Genomic DNA, 18,886 nt, shown 5'->3' on the forward strand with positions numbered 1-18,886 from the left:
CACTTATTATGAAATAGATTTTTTAATTATTTATTAAAAAATCTGATTTTTATATTTTTATATAGAAATATAATTAATAATTTAATTTATTTTAATTTCATAAATAAATAAATAATTTTTATATATCGAAATTTTTAAATTTAGCTAAATTTTCTGAAGTGGGGTGAACAAAATACAGGATTTTAAAGTTTTTCTGAATAACTAATTACAAATAATTATTTTATTTTTAATTATAAAAAATATAGAGTATGCTTAATTATTTTCTTTGGGTAAATATTTAAGTTAATTTATAAAATTTTTTATAAAATACATATTTTAATAGTTAATTATTAATTCAATTTTATAGAATTATCAATCATTTTAATATAAATCATTCATTATTGTTTGGAAATAAATCTTAAGCAAGTCTAGTCTTAAAAGGGAGAGTCTCGTAGTCAGTAACTTATCCTGTAAGATGATCAAATGCTAAAACAGAATTATTTTCTAAATACTCATAATATTCTAAGTCATCTTTAGTTATACTTTCTTTATTAATATTAGGAAGAGCTACCTTTTAGTACCTTTAAGAGAAGTGAGTTAAAACTAGTCTCCATGCATTTGCTTAAATAGCTGAGATAGTTGCTTCTCTAACTGTACAATGCATATTTTTTTCTGCATTATCCTAAAGATCATCATTAAAAGTTGCTTCATGAATAAATAAAGTAGCATTCTTTGAAGCATTAATAAATTTATCCGAAGGACGTAAATCTCCTGAATAGCATATTTTTACATTATTTGCATGCTAAATTACAACAGCATATGATTGAGGACAATGGTCAACTGGGATTGCTGAAAATTCTACAATATTTTGAGATTCTAAGTAACTTTTAAATGCTTGCAAATATTAGTCTCTTTAATTAAAGAATTAAATAATGATATCATTTTATTTAGGGTGTTCATAATATTCCTAGCTTTCTTTACTCATTGACCCAAAGATAGATGTGTTAAGAAGGTTGTTGAAGTTTTCAAATTTACTGATTTATTAGTTAAAAACTATTTTGCAGTTTAATTCTTCTATCATTTCAGAATAAGCTTGCAACCAAGGAGCCATGTTAAAAGGAACAACTAAAAATAGCTAGTTTTCATCATCATTTTATGAAATATTATTTTGTAGTTTTTATTTTTAAATAGCTAAATGACGCTAGCGAATCATATTTAGAGTTCCTAAATGATGATCTGAATGAATGTGAGTGATAAATATAATTTTAAGATTAGGTAATATTTCATTCTAAACTCTATCTTCACCATACTGATTTATTAACTAATAATACGAACCTTCTCCACAATCAAGAATTATCCCATGATTATTGTTGTTATTTCTGATATAAATTGCACTAACATTTCTATATTAAGCTGGTTTCATAGAACCAGTTCCTAAAAATACTACTTCTGGATTGTATTTAGAAAAATCGCAATTATTGAACTACTCAATATTTATTTAACTCTTTTTATAACTTTCTAAATACTCTTTCAGCTTTTTGTCTACTTCTTCATTTGTAAAAAATTCCTTCTAGCTTCCTCCTTAAAAAGGAAAGTAGCCTTAGTTTTTTAAGGGCAATAAATGATATTCAAAATATCTTTTAGCAACTGTGCATTTCTTGAAAAGAGGAAAAGCAGACTTTACATCAACAAGTCCCTATTAAGTATTAATTTATCATTAAATAAAAATTAAAAAGTAATTGCAAAGCTTTTTCAAATTATTTTCAAATTTCTTTTTGTAAATTTTCCAAAAATTGTATGAAACAAATAAACAACATAACTTATTTAAAAAGTTTTTTCATTTAATTTGGATAAATAAGAACTAATCTAAATAAATAAAAATAAAAATATCTATTACGTCTTTAAAATAGTTTATCTGTTTTTGCATGAAACTAGAGAAATTGTTATTGAAGGTAGAGTTTAAGGTTTCTACAAATGCAAATTAACTAAAATTTGTATTCACTAAATCTTGGTCTTATTCAGGTAAACCTTATTCAGAGAGCTCTTTACAAGTAAAAATATGTTAGCAATCTGAACCAAATTTACTGAAAAAGTTTTGATATTCTTCTTTCATAATTAGATCAAATTTAGCTAAATGAACTATACAAGTCATACAATGACTTTCTTTGTCTATGTTTGATTCAAGTAGACTCTATATTAAAGTATTATTTTTCAAGTCTTGTAAGTGATTTTCATCATCACAATCTATAATCATAAAAATAGTAGAAGGGAGAGCTTTTTCTTGGACTTAATTAGAGTAAATTGTTTGACCATTTGGGAGTGTAATCTATCCATTATTAATTAATTCAGTAATTTATTTTCCCTTAATACCATATTAGTTTAACTTATCTTTCAAGACTTTTCCTTAAATTTTGTTAGGGATTATAACATAGCTTATAACATTGCCTATATATATATATTTAAGGAAGATAATTTATTTATTCTACTTCAATAAGATTTTATTTAATTAATTAAATTACCTTTTTAAAAAATTGGATGTACTTCACAAATTTCATCTTTGAAAATATTTTTATCTGTTATAAATTAGTTGGGATTGTTTATTTCTTCTTCGAAAAGTGTTTTATCTCCCTTGAAATTTTTTTCTATATAATTATTCATCTCGTAAAAGAATTTAGGGTAGTTAGGTTGCTCGATAAGTTTCATTATAGTTTCATATTTTCTGTATCCATACAAAAATGATTTTTCTTGTTAAAAATCATAAAAGCCAAATGGCAGTATTTTATATCCCATTTTAAATCTTATCTTATCAAAAAATTAAGATATTCCTTATGGACCTAATATAATAGTGTCAATAGCAGCTTTTGACTCAAACATAGTCAACATTTGGCCAAATAAACCGCATACATGAGATGTTTTTAATCTAGTTAAGAAAATTGCATTTGATGGATTCAATTTAATCTTGTTATTTTTCATAAATCTTTAAAAAGTTTCTGGTAGATTAAAATAATATTTCTTGTTAGGAGTAGTTACAACAACAGCAGCAACCTCCTAGCTTTGATAATTCTTAATGACCTAAAATAATATTTTCATTTTTTTATAATTCCTAATTTTACTATATCAACTCTTTGCTAAATTAATTTATTAAATTTGTAATAATAAATAAATATTGCAATAACTACTTATTAATCTTAATATAAATCGATTGAATTTACTTCTATTTTCTTGTGAATTTCCAAAACCTTCTATTAAAATCCTAGCCAAATTAAAAGTTTAGATTATTCACTTAGAAAAATAAATTAAATTTGTTAAATAATTAATAATTTAGATACAAAGTTTATTTATTTTTCAAGAATTTACTTTTTATTACAAATCCTACTATGTTTGGTCAAATTAATTTTCATAATTTGATCTATTTTCAAATTAAATTAATTAATATTTTATTTTTTTCTAAGTTTATTTTTGAAAATTTTATTCAAATTTTTATTGGTTTCAATCATATTTTAAAAGTAAGAAATAAAATGTTTAATTTTTAAAAATAATTTGATAGTTTTACTATGACATTATTTGACTAAGAATTTTAGATTAAATCATTCTTGCTTAGTTGTTGATTAAAATAATTAATTATTGCTTGAGTGCGTTAAAATTTATAAAAAAATAAATTTTTGAAAAAAATTTGCTTTTTAAAACAATCTTTTAAATTTTTGCGAATTTGATACTTTGATCAGTATTACAAGTATAAAAGCTTCTTACATAAAAATAATAAGATAATAGCTAATTAATTAAATAGTAGTAGTATTAGTTAAATGAAGAACAATAATAGATCTAAATCTCCTATTAATGGAGGAGGAAGTACTTATTCGTAAGGAAGTGTACATAAAAAATCATAGCAATAACAATCATCTGTATAATAGTAATAGGACTCATCTTATTCAATATAAATTTCTGTGCGTATGAGACCTCTGCTTTAGGATTTTGAAGATGAAGTCTCTTGGATAGTTGATAAATAAAATAAAAGTATACAAAGCCAAACCCAAAAGAACTTAGCTTAGTCGATGAATGGAAATTCTAATTTATTAGCAGAATCTACTTCACTAACTCCAACAAATGGTTAGTAGGGAAAAGGAAAATTAATGACAATGTCAACAATGAGCTAAGATTAACTTGCCATAATGAGGAGGAGATATGCAGATGCGTATTACAATTACTCTTTTAACTTTGGTAATACTTATTGAATTAGATGAATAAAAAGCATATTTAAATTGTATTTTAAATAACTTTCAATAAAGATCAAGTATTTAGTCCTTAAGAAAGCACAGAATCTATATACAATTCAAGCTGCAAAAATATTGTTTACAGTGTTTTAGATGGATACAACAGTACAATCTTTATGTATGGCTAGACAACATCAGGTAAAACTTTTACGATGCTAGGAGATATGGACAATCCAGGTGTGCTTCCTTACTCTCTTCATGATATTTTTGATGAAATAGAAAAGGTTTAGACTATTTTTTGTTTGTTTTGATCTAAGTTAATCAATTTTATTATTATTTTAAAGAGAAAAAAGGAGCAGGAGGTTGAATATCAAGTGCTAGTTAGCTATATAGAAATTTACAATGAGTAGGTAAAGTTAAATTGATATGAATGTATAAATAAATCACAACTTATTTTTATGCTAAATAATATTTTAGATTAACGATCTTATAAATCCTGGAATGACCAACTTAAGAATTCATGATGACCCAAAAGTAATAAAAATAGTTGATTGCAAAGAGAATTATTTCAACGATTAATTATCTTTTCAAATTTGAATATATCCTTCCTTTTATTTAAAATAAACAGATTGGACCTATTGTTTAAGGAATGAAGCAATGTGAAGTTACTAATTTTAATGAAGCTATTATTTTAATGAGGTTTGGAGAAGAGCATCGTTGTTACAAGGAAAAGAATATACATGAACACTCTTCCAGATCCCACACAATATTTTAGTTAAAAGTCCTTTCTAAGAGTAAAAAAGAAAATAACTAATATTCCACCAAAGCAGCTGTTTTAGTAAATTAATTTGATTAAAATCTCAAAATCAAAATATATTTTTTAATAGAATCTAGTGGATCTTGCTGGTTCAGAAAGGCTTCATGAAGAAGACTCTAAAAGTGGTAACAATGAAGAAACAGGTTTCATAAATAAAAGTCTATTTGTGCTTTCTAATGTCATAAACAAGCTTGCTGAAGGAAAATCAAAGTAAAAACTCATTGAATATTTCTCTTAATGCTTAACTTTTTATCATTTGAATTATACAAAATTATTTTTAAAATTAAATTTTTATGCTATGTAATAAAAAAATTAATAAGCTTCGTTTATAAAATAACTTTTATAAATTAAGATAATTATTCTTAAATTTAATGAGATAATTATTCATAAATTTAACGAGCTTTAATTTAAGTTAATTGATAAAAATGTTAAAAATATAATTAAGAATATTTGTTTTATAAACGTAAATAGTAAATACATTCCTTTTAGAGATTCGAAACTAACTAGATTCCTTTCAAATGCGCTTGGTGGCAATTCTATGACAGCTATTATTTGCACTATTTCTCCAGCTGCTATGAATTTCTATCAAACACTAAGTACCTTGAGATTTGCTACGAGGGCAAAAAAGGTTTACACTACTCCTGTTGTTAATGAAATTAAACATCCAAGAGATATTGGTGAGATTAATAAAGAGATTGATGAACTTAATTAACGTCTTATAGCTAAGAATACTGAAATAGAAATGATGTAGAAAGATAAGATTTTCTTAGAAAACACTTTAGTGGAGTCAACAAAATAAATTAATTTACTAAATAAGGAAATTAAAAAAATAAAATCTAAATAAAATTTGGAAGATGATTATTCGCTGCAATACTAGCAGCTATTAAATGATAATAATTTTATTGATATTTTAGCATAAAGAGTGGAATTATTTTTGTGGGATGATTACAATTTAAGCACTAATAATTCGAGAGATGAAGACTATTCAGACTTAGAAGATGAGAAAATGAAGAAAAAAAACAAATAAATAGATGAAGACGACAGAAATATCGGTTCTAAATTGAAGGACAATATTAAAGAGAATTTCGAGTAATGTCATGCTGAGTGGAGCAAAATGCAATAAAAACTTGTAAATCGTTATAAATAAGATGTTTAAAATTTATAGATGAAGTACAAAGACGAAATAAAAAATATGAGCAGATTTTACATGAAAGAAACAAAGTAAAACGAAAAAGAACTCGAGGATATTATTTAAAACAGAGACGAACTTAAAATGATAAAAACTTTAGAAAAGCAGATTGAAAAAAAAATAGATAACAATACTATTTTCAATGGAATAGCTGTTAATATAATTTTAGATCCTCAACTGCCTATTGAGTTAGATACAGCTGAGGAAATAGAGTAATATGCAGTCAATGTAAAAGCTGCCTATTAAGAAGCTTCTTAATCATTGGAATAAAAGTTTAAAGACTATAAATCTCTCCTTTCTAACATTTGCAAGACACAGATAAAATACTTCGCTTAATCAAGTAGCAATCATAATCATTTAAATAATAAAAATTATGTAAATGATAATAATAAGCTATCGTCAAGTATATAAAAGTTAACTTCTAGACATTCTGAAATGCTTCAAAAATTGACAGTTCTTTTTTCAAATAAATCATCCATACTCGAATCTGTTTATATTCAGGTTTGTTAAAATTTAGATATTAATCCAGGATAGATTTTCTTACCAACAACGAGATCAGCTACAAGCACATCATAGTAATTTATAAATATTATTTACAATTATAATTAAGCATTTAAATTAATAGGTTTTCTAATATTACTGATAATAGGGTTCCATTTGCAGACTAAAGTTCAGTAGCAAATATCTTAAAATAAAATTACTCAAAGTACCCTCCATCCTACGCAGTCAATAGCATTTAAGGAGATAAGTAAATAATAAATAACACTCCAAAATTTGAAGAATTTCTTTCCAACAAAAGACAAATCACAAATAAACAAATCACAGGTATTAATTAATTGTTTAAATTAAACAATTTTTAAAAGCTAAATTAATTAGCCTATTTAATTACAAAAATAATTTTCAAAAACTCTCTCAAAAAATAATCTTTAAATTATGTAAAAAGTGGAGGCATAAAATTTGACTATTTATTGAATTGTTTCTAAAATAAATATCTAAAAAAAATAAATAATATTTTAAAATAAAATTAGATTTTCTTGATTTAGAGGAGTTCTCTTCAATTTCTGAGAGAGAAAATCATTAGGTTCATTAAAAGAATGGTTCAATGGAATATAACAGATCATATTAACATTAAAATTAATCTTCTATCCTCTAAAAAAAATAATAGAGTACTTTCGATTAGCTAAAATCAAAACCTGATGGTTCTATTATTACTTTTGCATGGGGTTCTGGCAAGGATGGAAGATTGGGATTAGGTACTGATAGAGGAGAAAGCAATCCAACGATGCTAAATAGCCAATAATTCATATATTTATCTTGTGGTTATTATCACACTGCAGGAATAACTGAAAAAGGTATTTATAATTAATACTATTTACAAACTGATAAAGTTAAAAATATTTTATATTTCATTTAAACAGGAGAATTATATCTTTGGGGAAAAGGTAATAGTGGTTAACTAGGTAATTCTAGTTTTAATAGCTCAAAAGTTCCTATCTTAGCGAACATCCCACAAACTATACCCATAGTATAGGTAGTATGTGGATGGTAGCATAGCATGGCTTTATCTTCAAGTGGATAAGTTTATTCTTGGGTAAGATAGTTTATGTGTATGTATTAAGTTATTTAATTGTATTTTATTATTTTAAATAGGGATTAGGAGAAGAAGGATAATTAGGGCATAATGACATGGAAACCCTTAATACTCCTAAAATGATAGAATATTTTTCTTAATAGGCCAAACAAATTAAATATATTTCCTGTGGGCATTCTCATTCTGCCGCCATTTCAGGTTAAATATTGAATTTAAAAAAAGTTATTTACAATTTAACTTATCAAAAATAGAAGAAGGAGATTTATACACTTGGGGTTGCAACTATGACTATAGACTAATGATAAATGAAAATAAAAATTAATATAAGTAATATATTTTTTAATATATTTTAGATTACATAAATGTATATTAATTAATAGGCCTGTTCTCACATAGTTACATTATCTCAAGGAGATTTACTAAAAAAGTGGATAAGATATTTCTTAAAAGTTTAATGTTTAATTAGTTTCATTAGGAGTTAACCACACAGCTGTTATAACAGGTAGCAAAAAATAAATAATATATGATATTAAATATTATAATTATTTTATATATACAGTTGATGGTAGTGTCTATACTGCTGGTTTAGGTAATCATGGAGAACTTGGAATCATTTTGAATGAATCAGTTCCTAACACAGATATAATAAGAGATATAGTATGTTAACAAAATAGTAATAATGTAGAAGAGCGATGCTGTTATTTACATAAAGTTTAAACTTTTGGCGAGGAAAATAAAGCAATAGATATCGCATGTGGCTATGAATTCACTATTGTATTAAATGCAGAAGGGACAGTTTACTAATTTGGTAAAAAAATTTCTCAAGGACCTGATTTTATAGGAACTAAGCAGGAAATTCAAGATTATGTAACAAAAGATTCATAAAATGTCACTCCTTAAGTATTTCTTTTAATTGATTAAGTTATTAATATAAACTAAAACATTTTTTTTGTTAGATTATGTATGAGTTTGGAAATATCCGAGTACAACAAATTGCTGCTGGAAAAAACCACATTGCAATAATAACTGGTATTTTTTTATAATTTAAATAATTTTTTATTGTTATATTTAAAGATTTTTTATTACAATTTATTAATTCAAATTACAATAAAAGAGAATTGATTAAATTTTATTAATTATAGAAAATGGAGAATTGTATACTTGGGGGAAAAATTTCTATGATAAACTAGATATGGGGGACGATAAACATGAAAGCAAGTAACTAATTTTTAATTATTATCAAATATTTTCATCAACTATTTGTCTTACATATATAATAGCAAACCTGTTAAATTATTTGAAGGAATTAATAACTTGCAATGTATTTAAGTATCTTGTGGTGAATTTCATTCTGTTTGCTTAAATAAGTGTTAAAAAAAGTGAATTTGGAAAGAAAAAAAAAGTGAAGGTGTTTGTTTTTAAAAATTTATAAATTAATAATTAAATTAAAAATCTAAAAAAAAATTGTAAATATTTATATTAAATTTAGTATTTATTATATATATGTCTTTTATCTTATAATTAATGATAAAATTAAAAATTTTAATAGATTTCATTTAGAATTAACTCTTAATTTAATTACATAATAAATAATTATGCTTTTTCTTAGTTTGTTTTTAGCTTTTAAAAATATTAAAAAACTTAAAAGTGTTTTACTTGAGTTTATTTATAAACATTTATATTAAATACAAGCAGTTTTGATTTGAAATATTTTGTTTGTTTTATGACAAAATTTTTTTTTTTTTGCAATTTAAAAAATTATTTTATAAAAGAAAGTTAAATTTAATAGATAAATACAAATAATCAAAATTGAGCACGTCTCAGCTTGTTTCAGCTTGTAAAAACATTAAAATAGTTTATAAAAAAATTATAATCATAATTTGTAAAAAAATAAAAAACATAATTTGTAGATATTTAGATTAAATGTAAGGAGTATCAAGTATATTTATTTATCATACAATTTATAAAATAATTTTAAATTTATATAAATTCAGTTCATGAAGCTTTAATTATAATTTGTGAAAGTTTTTTAAGTATTTTTAGTTTCAATTTTTTATAGCTACTAATTGGTTTTTTATGTTATTTTTGTTTCGCTTTTCTTAATAGATTTATTTAAATCTTTTTTAGACTTTTAAGTTGTTTTTTATGAGTGTTTTGTTTTAGCCCTCTTTTTTGAGAATTTTTCCAACCAAATCTTTCTAATCTGACGTAGAACTTAACTTATATTGTTTTATGGGTAATAAACAGTATATTCTTTCATAAAATCAAAATCATTCTCTATTGTTTCGATGAAAAAATCTTCAAATTATTGGTTTTATTAAATTTGTTTTTACTAATCAGCATTTTCAGCATTTAAAGATGATAGTTTTTAATCTTATTTATTATCTTATGGCTTAGGATTAAATGCTGATAAATTAGAACGATTTCTAGGTGATTCAATTTTAGTATCACTATATTATTTAGCTGCCATCATATTAGAAGCTATTTATAAGTTTATGTATTGTGCTGTTTGAGCTTAAGTTCCAAAGTGGCTTAAATTTCTACTTGCATTTCTTTTAAATGTATCTTAGTAGCTGTTAATACTAGATGAGCTATCATGTCTTTGCATAGTCCTAGCTGTTTTTTAAGAATTTTATCTTTGCAAACTGACATTATTTTCTTATTAATTTGAAGGAAAGAATAAGCCTTACTAAGAGGATGACAAATTAAGACTTTTGATATAAAAATTTAATAAAATCTGTATTTAAAATAACATTTTTAAAAAATTAATTATTAAAATTCTTATTTTAAATTTATTTATTTTTCCTTTAAAACTTTATTATTTTTGTTATACTAAATATGGGTTTAAATATTTCTAGGTTAATCGTGCATACATACATTCATTTATTCATCATAATAAATGAGAAATGATAGTAGTTATAATTTTGAATAAGTTAATAATTATTTAATTAAATCTTAATTTACTCTAATTGCTAGAATCTTTTATTGACTTGGGTAGGCGAACTGTATGCGTATGTCTCTTTTTTAGTTTTTGAGCGCGAAATAGATTGCTTGTCTATAGAAAATTCTTCATTTTTAATACTCAATTTATGAGTTTAGTGACGTAAATTTACCCTGTTTTAGTTTTTGTTGTTAGTTATGTTTATGTTGGAGGTTGGGTTCATTTCACTAAGCCCTTAAACTAAATCTTATGATCCTTTATAATCTTCTTTTGAAAAAAATTATATGTCTTCTTCATCTCCGCTATACAGAGAGTCTCCTGTTTCTTGCATGCATTAGTTAGCTTCACTGTAACTTACTTTAGGCATTCTCATGAAAAATTCTTTGTCTGTAATTTTATTATCTTGGAGTATTGCTAAATCATCCCATTATTCTACAGCTTCTAAAACACAGGTTACTCTCAACTATTTAAGCAATTTTTTAGTAACTATATATTTTTTAATAGCATTATATTTTTTTTTAATTTGTCTTTCTGCTGTGCATCTATGCTAATCAAGAGAAAAATTGTTTTTTACGATTAGTAAAGGTTTGTTTATTTTAATATTTATGTAATTGCATTTTTCCTCTATGTGACCAGGCTTTAAGCAAGAGAGGCACTTATGTCCACATATGTTTTATTTAAACAAAATTTCATCTTTGCACATAGCAAATTATTCCTAATTTAATATAATTTTCAAATCTATTTAGGATTGATGTTATAAATAGCAATCTTACTTTGTCTGATGGATTTTCTTGTATCAGTTTGAGCATATCTTCTCTTTTACAATAAACAATATGAGTGGTTCCTTTGCTTTTAGCAGTAAAATATCTAGGTATATCAGCAAAAAATCCGGATTAGCCAAAAAATTCACCTTGCTATGTTTAATAAAATTGCTAAAATATATAAAAAAAGATATGATTTTTACCATATATTGTCCAAATTTGATAATTTAATTATTAATTTCAAGGGTATTCTCAACTGCTCCTTTAAATACATAGTAAAGTCTGTTATCTGTATCTCCTTTATTAAATATAATATCACCAGGACCTAAAGTTATTTCTTTCATGACAAGAGATAATTGCTAAATTAGTTTATTGCTAAAATTGTTCTTAAAGATATTTGAGTTGAATAAAATCTTTCCAAAAAAATCTTGATATATTTCCTCACGTAAATTTTTTGATATTCCACTTAAGATAAGCTCACCTTTGCAAAGATAGTTTCTTTCTTCCTCTTAGCTATTCATATATTCAAGATACTTCAATACTTTTATTTAGGATGCTCTTTAAATTTATCTGCCTTCCATGTATTAAGTTATTTCAAACTTTTTTAACCTCGAAATATAAAATTATGAATAAAAAGATAAAATTTTCAATTTTTAAAGTTTATAAAGATGGAAAGTAAGTTGGATTAAGTTTATTAATCGAATGAAAAATGTATAAAAATCAGATAATTCACAAGAATCTATGAAAAAAAAATCTTAATATAATATGGATAAACTTTTGGCTTCATTACTATAAAAATTTAATTTAATGATTTGAGTATTTTATTCATCACATTGAAGATTATTTATTTATTTAAGTTAATTGAATAAATAAAAAAGGAATTAATTGCATTTAATTAAAAATTTTATATAATCAAAAACATTAAAATTTAATTTATTTTTTTAAATTATATAATTCTTAGTTTTAAATTATGTTGTTTTAATTGATTAAATAATTCAAATATTTTTGCAATAAATTAATTAAATAGCAATAGGAAAAAATTTTTGATGTATTTATTTCTTTTTTATATTTGATTGTGAAAAAACTTTGCTTTAAAATAGATTTTTAATGAAAAATGCTTTTTGATTTACTTATAGTTTGCTTGTTTTTATGAGAGTTCATGGAAAATAGAACCAATTGTGTTAACTGCATAACCAAAGATACCGCAAGACACAACTGAAAAAAATGTCACATAGATTTTTTCGTGACTAGATTTCGGGACAATATCACCAAAGCCTACTGTCACCATTGTAACAAAAGAAAAATAAATTGAATCAAGATAAATAACAGTCCAATATTCATTAGTAACTCCGATATTTTTAATCCAGGTAGAAATATCTGGGTTATTTTAGTAATCTAATTTGCTAATCAAGTAAAAAATGCAAGAGCTATAATGAGCTACGAAATAAATTAGAGTATACAACTTCGTTAGTTCATAAATAGTGTAGTATTTTTATTATAATTAAAAATGCTCTTCTATCGTATTCAGCAATTATAATACTTAAATTATTCTTAAGAGGTAGATAAGTTTTATAAATTAAATGTCTTAATTTTACATACAAGCAATAATTGTAAATATTGTTATTAAATCAATCCATAAATAAAATCTTAAATATTTCTTAAAGATCTGTAATCGAGATTTCACTATTTCACCCTCATTATAAAAACCAGTATTCATATTTAATAGCATTTATATAATGAATACTGTTACGGCCAGTGGTTCTGTAATAAACATAAAGGGTTAAGTATCTTTTGCCTAATCATAAACACACAATAAAGGAATTATAACTAACTAAATAAGTAAAAAGAATAGGAAAAATATATTCCAAAAGACTAAAAAAATTCCATTTGGTTAAATTATTGGAAATTATTCAGTAAAGCTATATTAATTTCTATTGCTGATTGCTCTTTCTATGTTTGATCCCACAGTGCTTAATTTGTGTTAAGTTTTGCTTTTTTAAAGCTATTTTTTAAATATTATTTCATCATCTGAAACCATATTATTGAATTAAAAGACTGCATCTCCAATGATGTTAAAATGCCTGTACTCAAGCTTTTGGAATACTTTAGAAGGTAGTTGAGAAACCATTGTTTATATAAATTTTTTAATCATATTTGCTTTTTTAAAGAATTTGAAAGAGAATTTGTTAACAGTAGATTGTTGAACTACTGACATTCGAGATCTCTTCTTCTTTTAAAGTTCTTCAAAAGCTTAATCGTTTGTATCATTTGCTTCTTTGTCATTTAACAAAGGTTAATTTATTACTTTTTAATTATTATTTAAATTATTAGCAACTGAAGAAGGAATATCCTAAGCAATTAAATTATTCGTCAAAGAATCATTTTTACTTGCAGTTAAGAGGTTTCTTCCTTTATCTGTTTAAATATTTATAGTATTTAATTCCAATTTTTATGAATAGTTAATATTCTAGCCATTATTGCTTCCTTAACTAGATTCGTTCATTCTATTGGTAATAACTTAGCTTTCGTTTTAGTTAGAAGAGTAAGAAATTGCATAGCTACTGTGTTTCTAACTCATTTTGGAAACAAGTTAACTCATCAAATTACCACCATAACCTGAACTATTATTATCAGGTTATTAATTCTATATCTATAAGTTAATTTCTTTTTAGCTAAAATTTGTTGGTACTTATGTTGCATGTTTTTTTGTTTTATGTATCTTCAACATAGGTGAAATATTTTCATTTTAATAATCTAAAAGCTAATTGCTACCATTATTTTTAGAATTATAACTGTTATTTATTTCGTTAGAAGATTTAGCATCAATAGTTAATTTATTTTAGCTTCGTCTATTTAGTAAATCACTATCATCTACTAAATACATTTTTAAAATCTTAAATAAATATTAAAAGAATACATAGAAATATAAATTTGTGGAATAGAAATGTTATAATATTTATGTTATTTTACTATTATTTTTTTGGTTGCCCTGTTTAGAATCAAAAATTCTATGTAAGCCTTGCTCAAATTAATCTTTATTTAGATTATTTCCCTCAATATCAGAAGCTAGATCGAAAACTGTTTAAGAAAAAACCTTTACATTTCTATCATAAAGAGAAGAATCCTATTAAAGAAAAATATTTTATCTTTTCTACTCTCCATCTCTCATGAGATCAGGATAATTTAAGCTAGATTCAATTTTTCTGTTGCTGTATGGGTTAGCTAACTAAAAAGTTTAATCATGATTCTACTATATATAATTAGATTTATGAAGTGAGATCTAAGATTAATCTAGAAATTTTGAATTATCTTGCATAGAATAGTCTTAATATTGTAAATTTTATGCTGATTTGCTCATATATAAATAAATTTTTTGCTTCGACTGATATTCTTTATTTTTCAAACACCCTTTTATTAGTTGCTAGTCTTGCTTTAATAGCTTGCTTGAAATTTAATTATCAGCAAAATCAAAATCAAATCAATTAAATCAATATATTTTTTTATAATTTATGATAATCAAATTAATTAACTTGACTATAACCCTTAATTGGATTATTTACTTTATTGTTGTCATAGTAAAATCCACAAAGAAAAATAAAATTCTTATTCAATTTCATTGAGTTTTTAAATTAATATTTTAAAAATTTAATATTATAGAAGTAACAAATGATTTTTATCATTCAATAAAATTTATTTTATTTAAGTGAGCTAAAAAAATTAATTATAAAATAGTTTTTTTATTTTATCAGTTTAGCGATTAAATTTTAATTATTTTGTTAGTTTTTCTTTAATAAAAAATGCTCTTAGTATTCATTAATTTAATTTAAAAAATAAAAATCATTTTATACAATAAATATAAATTAGTCATGTTATATTTACTTATTTGCTCTATACTTCTTTATTAATTTTAAAATTATTAAGTGGTTCTTAATTCTGAGCAATATGATATTCATATGTATTATAATATAATTCTTATAAAAGCTTTTATAGAATTGGCAAGCAAGACAGTAGTAAAGTTTATAAAATATTAGGATTAATTAAAAGCTGAAGAGATATAACTAAAAAGTTTAAATTTATTGAAAAATATTTCTACTTTATTAAATTATTTAATTTAAACTTGCTTTTAAAATTATTGATACAGAAGAGACAGGTTATACTTAGAATTCTTTTACTTAAATTAATTATACAAATTTATTAATCAAATTATAAATCTATTAAATCAAGTTATTAGCATTTAATTATCTAAATTTAATCAAAATAGATCTATGAAGTAAACATCATTTGTGATAGCCATCTTCGCACTCTTATTAGTATTTGCGTAAGCAAAAAGACATCATGTAAAATCATCTGATAAATGTAATAAATACTTTTAATATTAAATTAAAATAAATTATAAAATTTAGAATAGTATTTGAAAGAGAGTGCAAATTAAGATGATATAGCCAGATAAATATTTAAAGGAATAGCTAAATCCTTTAATGTAGAGCTAAGCTTAAGCAATTACTAATCAATTACTTATGAAAACTTGTAAATAGACAATCTTGAAAAAGCTTTAAATAATTTTGGAGCTGTTTAAATCGATTAAAGCTATCTGAAAGAAACAATTAAAAGTATTCAAGATATTTTCATCAAATTTAGAAATGCCATTCCTCAAACTGAATAGACTGATAAAATAATAAATTCCTTTTTAAGAGTGTTTGCTGATGAATAAACATTTAATTCAATTAAAATTAAACTCTATGAAGACAAGGGTATTGATTGCTAACTTTATTTGTGGGGAGCTCTTGATTACATTATATTTGACAAATACCAAGTTGTAGGTGAGACTTTGGGCAGAGTGATTTATCTAATGAATTAATATATTGAATGAATTTATTGTATGATAATATAATATATAAAGCTAATTTGTAAAATTAATTATGATACCAAATATAATAAATATGATTAATATCTCTAACTTCAACAATTTAATGAAAAATAGTTTAAAATAAATAAACTTTTATTATTCAATAATTTAATAAATTTCTTTTACTCAAACTATTTCAATATTTATAAAATAGCTTATTTATTTTAATTATGTAGCATTTCTCTTATGTAGACGATATAAATATTTTTCTAAAATCACAAAAAGTCAAATCGATGTAAGTTAAATAAACTTTATTAACAATGCAATGCTATTATGATACCAATTTTGTTTAAAATCTTGATAAATATATTATAATTTAATAAATTTCTTTTACTCAAACTATTTTAATATTTATAAAATAGCTTATTTATTTTAATTATGTAGCATTTCCCTTATGTAGAAGATATAAATATTTTTTTAAAATCACAAAAAGACAAATCGATGTAAGTTAAACTTTATGAACAATGCAATGCTATTATGATACCAATTTTGTTTAAAATCTTGATAAATATATTATAATTTAATAAATTTCTTTTACTCAAACTATTTTAATATTTATAAAATAGCTTATTTATTTTAATTATGTAGCATTTCTCTTATGTAGAAGATATAAATATTTTTCTAAAATCACAAAAAGGCAAATCGATGTAAGTAAGTTAAATAAACTTTATTAAAAATGCAATGCTATTATGATACCAATTTTGTTTAAAATCTTGATAAATATTTTTCTATTTTATTAAAATCTAAATTAAAATAATTTAATTTAATTAAAAAATTAATTTCAAGAGGAATAAATAATCTTTTTTTTTTGTATTTAGCGGTTTTATACAATTTATATAAATGTGTTTTTTTACATTAATTAGAATTATTAATTTTTAGATTAATGTTTTTTTAATGTTTGAGCATATAAAAGATATATTTATTTTATTTGAAAAGAGATAATTAATAAATTAATTAATAAATATAAATCGTTTTAAATTAGTGAATGATTAATATAAATATAATAAATGGTTCAATATCTTTCAATCATCGATTATGTGTTATTAGGTTTTTAAGCACTATCAAAAATATTATTATCGAATTCTGTTATATTTATTGATTCAGTATTATTTTAAGCATGGTCATTTGAAAATGATCTGACACGACTTGAATCAACAGACTTCAGCTAGAACTACTTGTGGTTCATTAATGATAGTCTACAATTTTTTCTATGTGATAGAGTTGTTTTGCGTCTGCTGCGAAGAGATATAATGTCTTCTATATTTCTTTCTTATTTTAATTACTCTAGAATATTTTAGTTTCCTTCTCTCAGATGTTAGAAGTCGAGAGAATTTCTTTTACTGTTTTCTCTAGTGAAAATATCTTCTTTTTCATCTTCTTAAATTACATCATCTAAGATATCCTCTATATTTGTTTAACTGGATATACATTTTTTATTATTATTTGGTAAAGGTTGAACGACATCAATATCGCTTAGAGAAGTATCTGATTCATTATTAATAGGTAATGATAAAGCTCTATTAAATGTTTAGTTACGTCTTTGTTCTAACCTTTTTTTGATATCATCAACTTAAGTTTCTACCTACTTGTTTACAAATTCTTTAACACGTTGCTAGTCTAGCTAATGCATTTTTAATATAGATTTAGATTTATCTTCATTATCTTGCATTCCATATATGATGTTCAACTTGATGTTTTCTTCAATTGTTTTCTTTTTTATTAAGCTAATTTATTTCACTTTTTTCTCTTCTGCCGCTATTTATTTTTCCTATTAAATTTTCTCAACACTTTCCACTTCCTAGCTGAATGTATTGTGTGTAGCTTCTGACTCTCTTACTTGTGAATTATGAGATTATTTCTATTCCTATGAAACTTATTACATCTATTTCTGCTCATCATGTATTTCTTAAAATTATCCATTTTACTCTTAGCTCTATATTTACTATTTTGGTTGACTTGCAAAAAAGGTGTCTGTTTAGAGACTTTGTCTCCTTTTGACTTCTTTTTATTCTTTAACTGAGTTATTCATTGATTCTAAAACATTAGGTTTCATCATCAAATTATTCATTTTTTTATGAAAGTACAAGTATTTTGTATCTCCTATTGACTCATAGTAGCCAACTCCAAGAGCATAAAGCTCAATCAAGCGGTGAACTTACTTTAATTCTAAAGTTTCACTTATTTCGATATCCATTTCTAGTTTCAATACCTCTTCTGCAAAACCCTTTGGAAGAGATTTTCCATTTGATTCAGGGGTAGTTCCATTGCTTTCAATGTCTGAAGTAATAAGTCCCTCAATAGGAATAGTGTTAATTTATATAGATTTCTTTTTAGCAGTACGAGCAGCCATTTAATCTTACAACTTATTTACTATATTTCTATTTTTTTATATGTTCCTTTTGTTATTTTACTATAAACCTTCAACTTTTTGCAATTATTTATACTTACTTCTTTCTGTATTTTTTTATAGTAATATTATTATTATTATAAA

The 18,886-nt window shown here is 23.4% G+C and overlaps 5 protein-coding genes across 5 annotated transcripts; 2 read left to right on the top strand and 3 right to left on the bottom strand. All coding sequences in view use genetic code 6, as the record gives it.

Annotated features, from left to right (window-relative positions):
- Nucleotides 1-370: 370 nt before the first annotated feature.
- On the bottom strand, nucleotides 371-3,069 carry TTHERM_00721700 (zinc phosphodiesterase ELAC protein, putative; the record flags this gene model as incomplete). Its single annotated transcript, XM_001031902.2, has 3 exons — nucleotides 371-1,675; nucleotides 1,877-2,424; nucleotides 2,499-3,069. The coding sequence occupies 3 exons, from the start codon at nucleotides 3,067-3,069 to the stop codon at nucleotides 371-373; spliced, it is 2,424 nt and encodes an 807-aa protein (XP_001031902.2).
- A 713-nt stretch (nucleotides 3,070-3,782) lies between these two features.
- Nucleotides 3,783-9,170, top strand: TTHERM_00721710 (kinesin motor catalytic domain protein; the record flags this gene model as incomplete). Its single annotated transcript, XM_001031903.3, has 17 exons — nucleotides 3,783-4,197; nucleotides 4,266-4,474; nucleotides 4,535-4,600; nucleotides 4,668-4,724; nucleotides 4,819-5,028; nucleotides 5,078-5,217; nucleotides 5,479-6,771; nucleotides 6,822-7,021; nucleotides 7,225-7,548; nucleotides 7,615-7,787; nucleotides 7,847-7,985; nucleotides 8,039-8,114; nucleotides 8,168-8,289; nucleotides 8,347-8,687; nucleotides 8,744-8,816; nucleotides 8,930-9,005; nucleotides 9,068-9,170. 17 exons carry the CDS (start codon nucleotides 3,783-3,785, stop codon nucleotides 9,168-9,170), a joined length of 4,017 nt encoding a protein of 1,338 aa, XP_001031903.3.
- A 607-nt stretch (nucleotides 9,171-9,777) lies between these two features.
- On the bottom strand, nucleotides 9,778-14,847 carry TTHERM_00721720 (cyclic nucleotide-binding domain protein; the record flags this gene model as incomplete). The annotated part of the gene is made up of 6 exons (XM_001031904.2): nucleotides 9,778-10,498; nucleotides 10,752-11,443; nucleotides 11,502-11,642; nucleotides 11,693-12,098; nucleotides 12,620-14,360; nucleotides 14,460-14,847. The coding sequence occupies 6 exons, from the start codon at nucleotides 14,845-14,847 to the stop codon at nucleotides 9,778-9,780; spliced, it is 4,089 nt and encodes a 1,362-aa protein (XP_001031904.2).
- Nucleotides 14,848-15,754: 907 nt separating this feature from the next.
- Nucleotides 15,755-16,359, top strand: TTHERM_00721730 (hypothetical protein; the record flags this gene model as incomplete). Its single annotated transcript, XM_001031905.2, has 2 exons — nucleotides 15,755-15,845; nucleotides 15,893-16,359. 2 exons carry the CDS (start codon nucleotides 15,755-15,757, stop codon nucleotides 16,357-16,359), a joined length of 558 nt encoding a protein of 185 aa, XP_001031905.2.
- A 1,048-nt stretch (nucleotides 16,360-17,407) lies between these two features.
- Nucleotides 17,408-18,745, bottom strand: TTHERM_00721740 (hypothetical protein; the record flags this gene model as incomplete). Its single annotated transcript, XM_001031906.3, has 1 exon — nucleotides 17,408-18,745. One exon carries the CDS (start codon nucleotides 18,743-18,745, stop codon nucleotides 17,408-17,410), a length of 1,338 nt encoding a protein of 445 aa, XP_001031906.1.
- Nucleotides 18,746-18,886: the final 141 nt, after the last annotated feature.

This window comes from Tetrahymena thermophila, assembly GCF_000189635.1.
Source record: "Tetrahymena thermophila SB210 genomic scaffold scf_8254515, whole genome shotgun sequence".
NCBI classification, from domain to species: Eukaryota; Ciliophora; class Oligohymenophorea; order Hymenostomatida; family Tetrahymenidae; genus Tetrahymena; species Tetrahymena thermophila.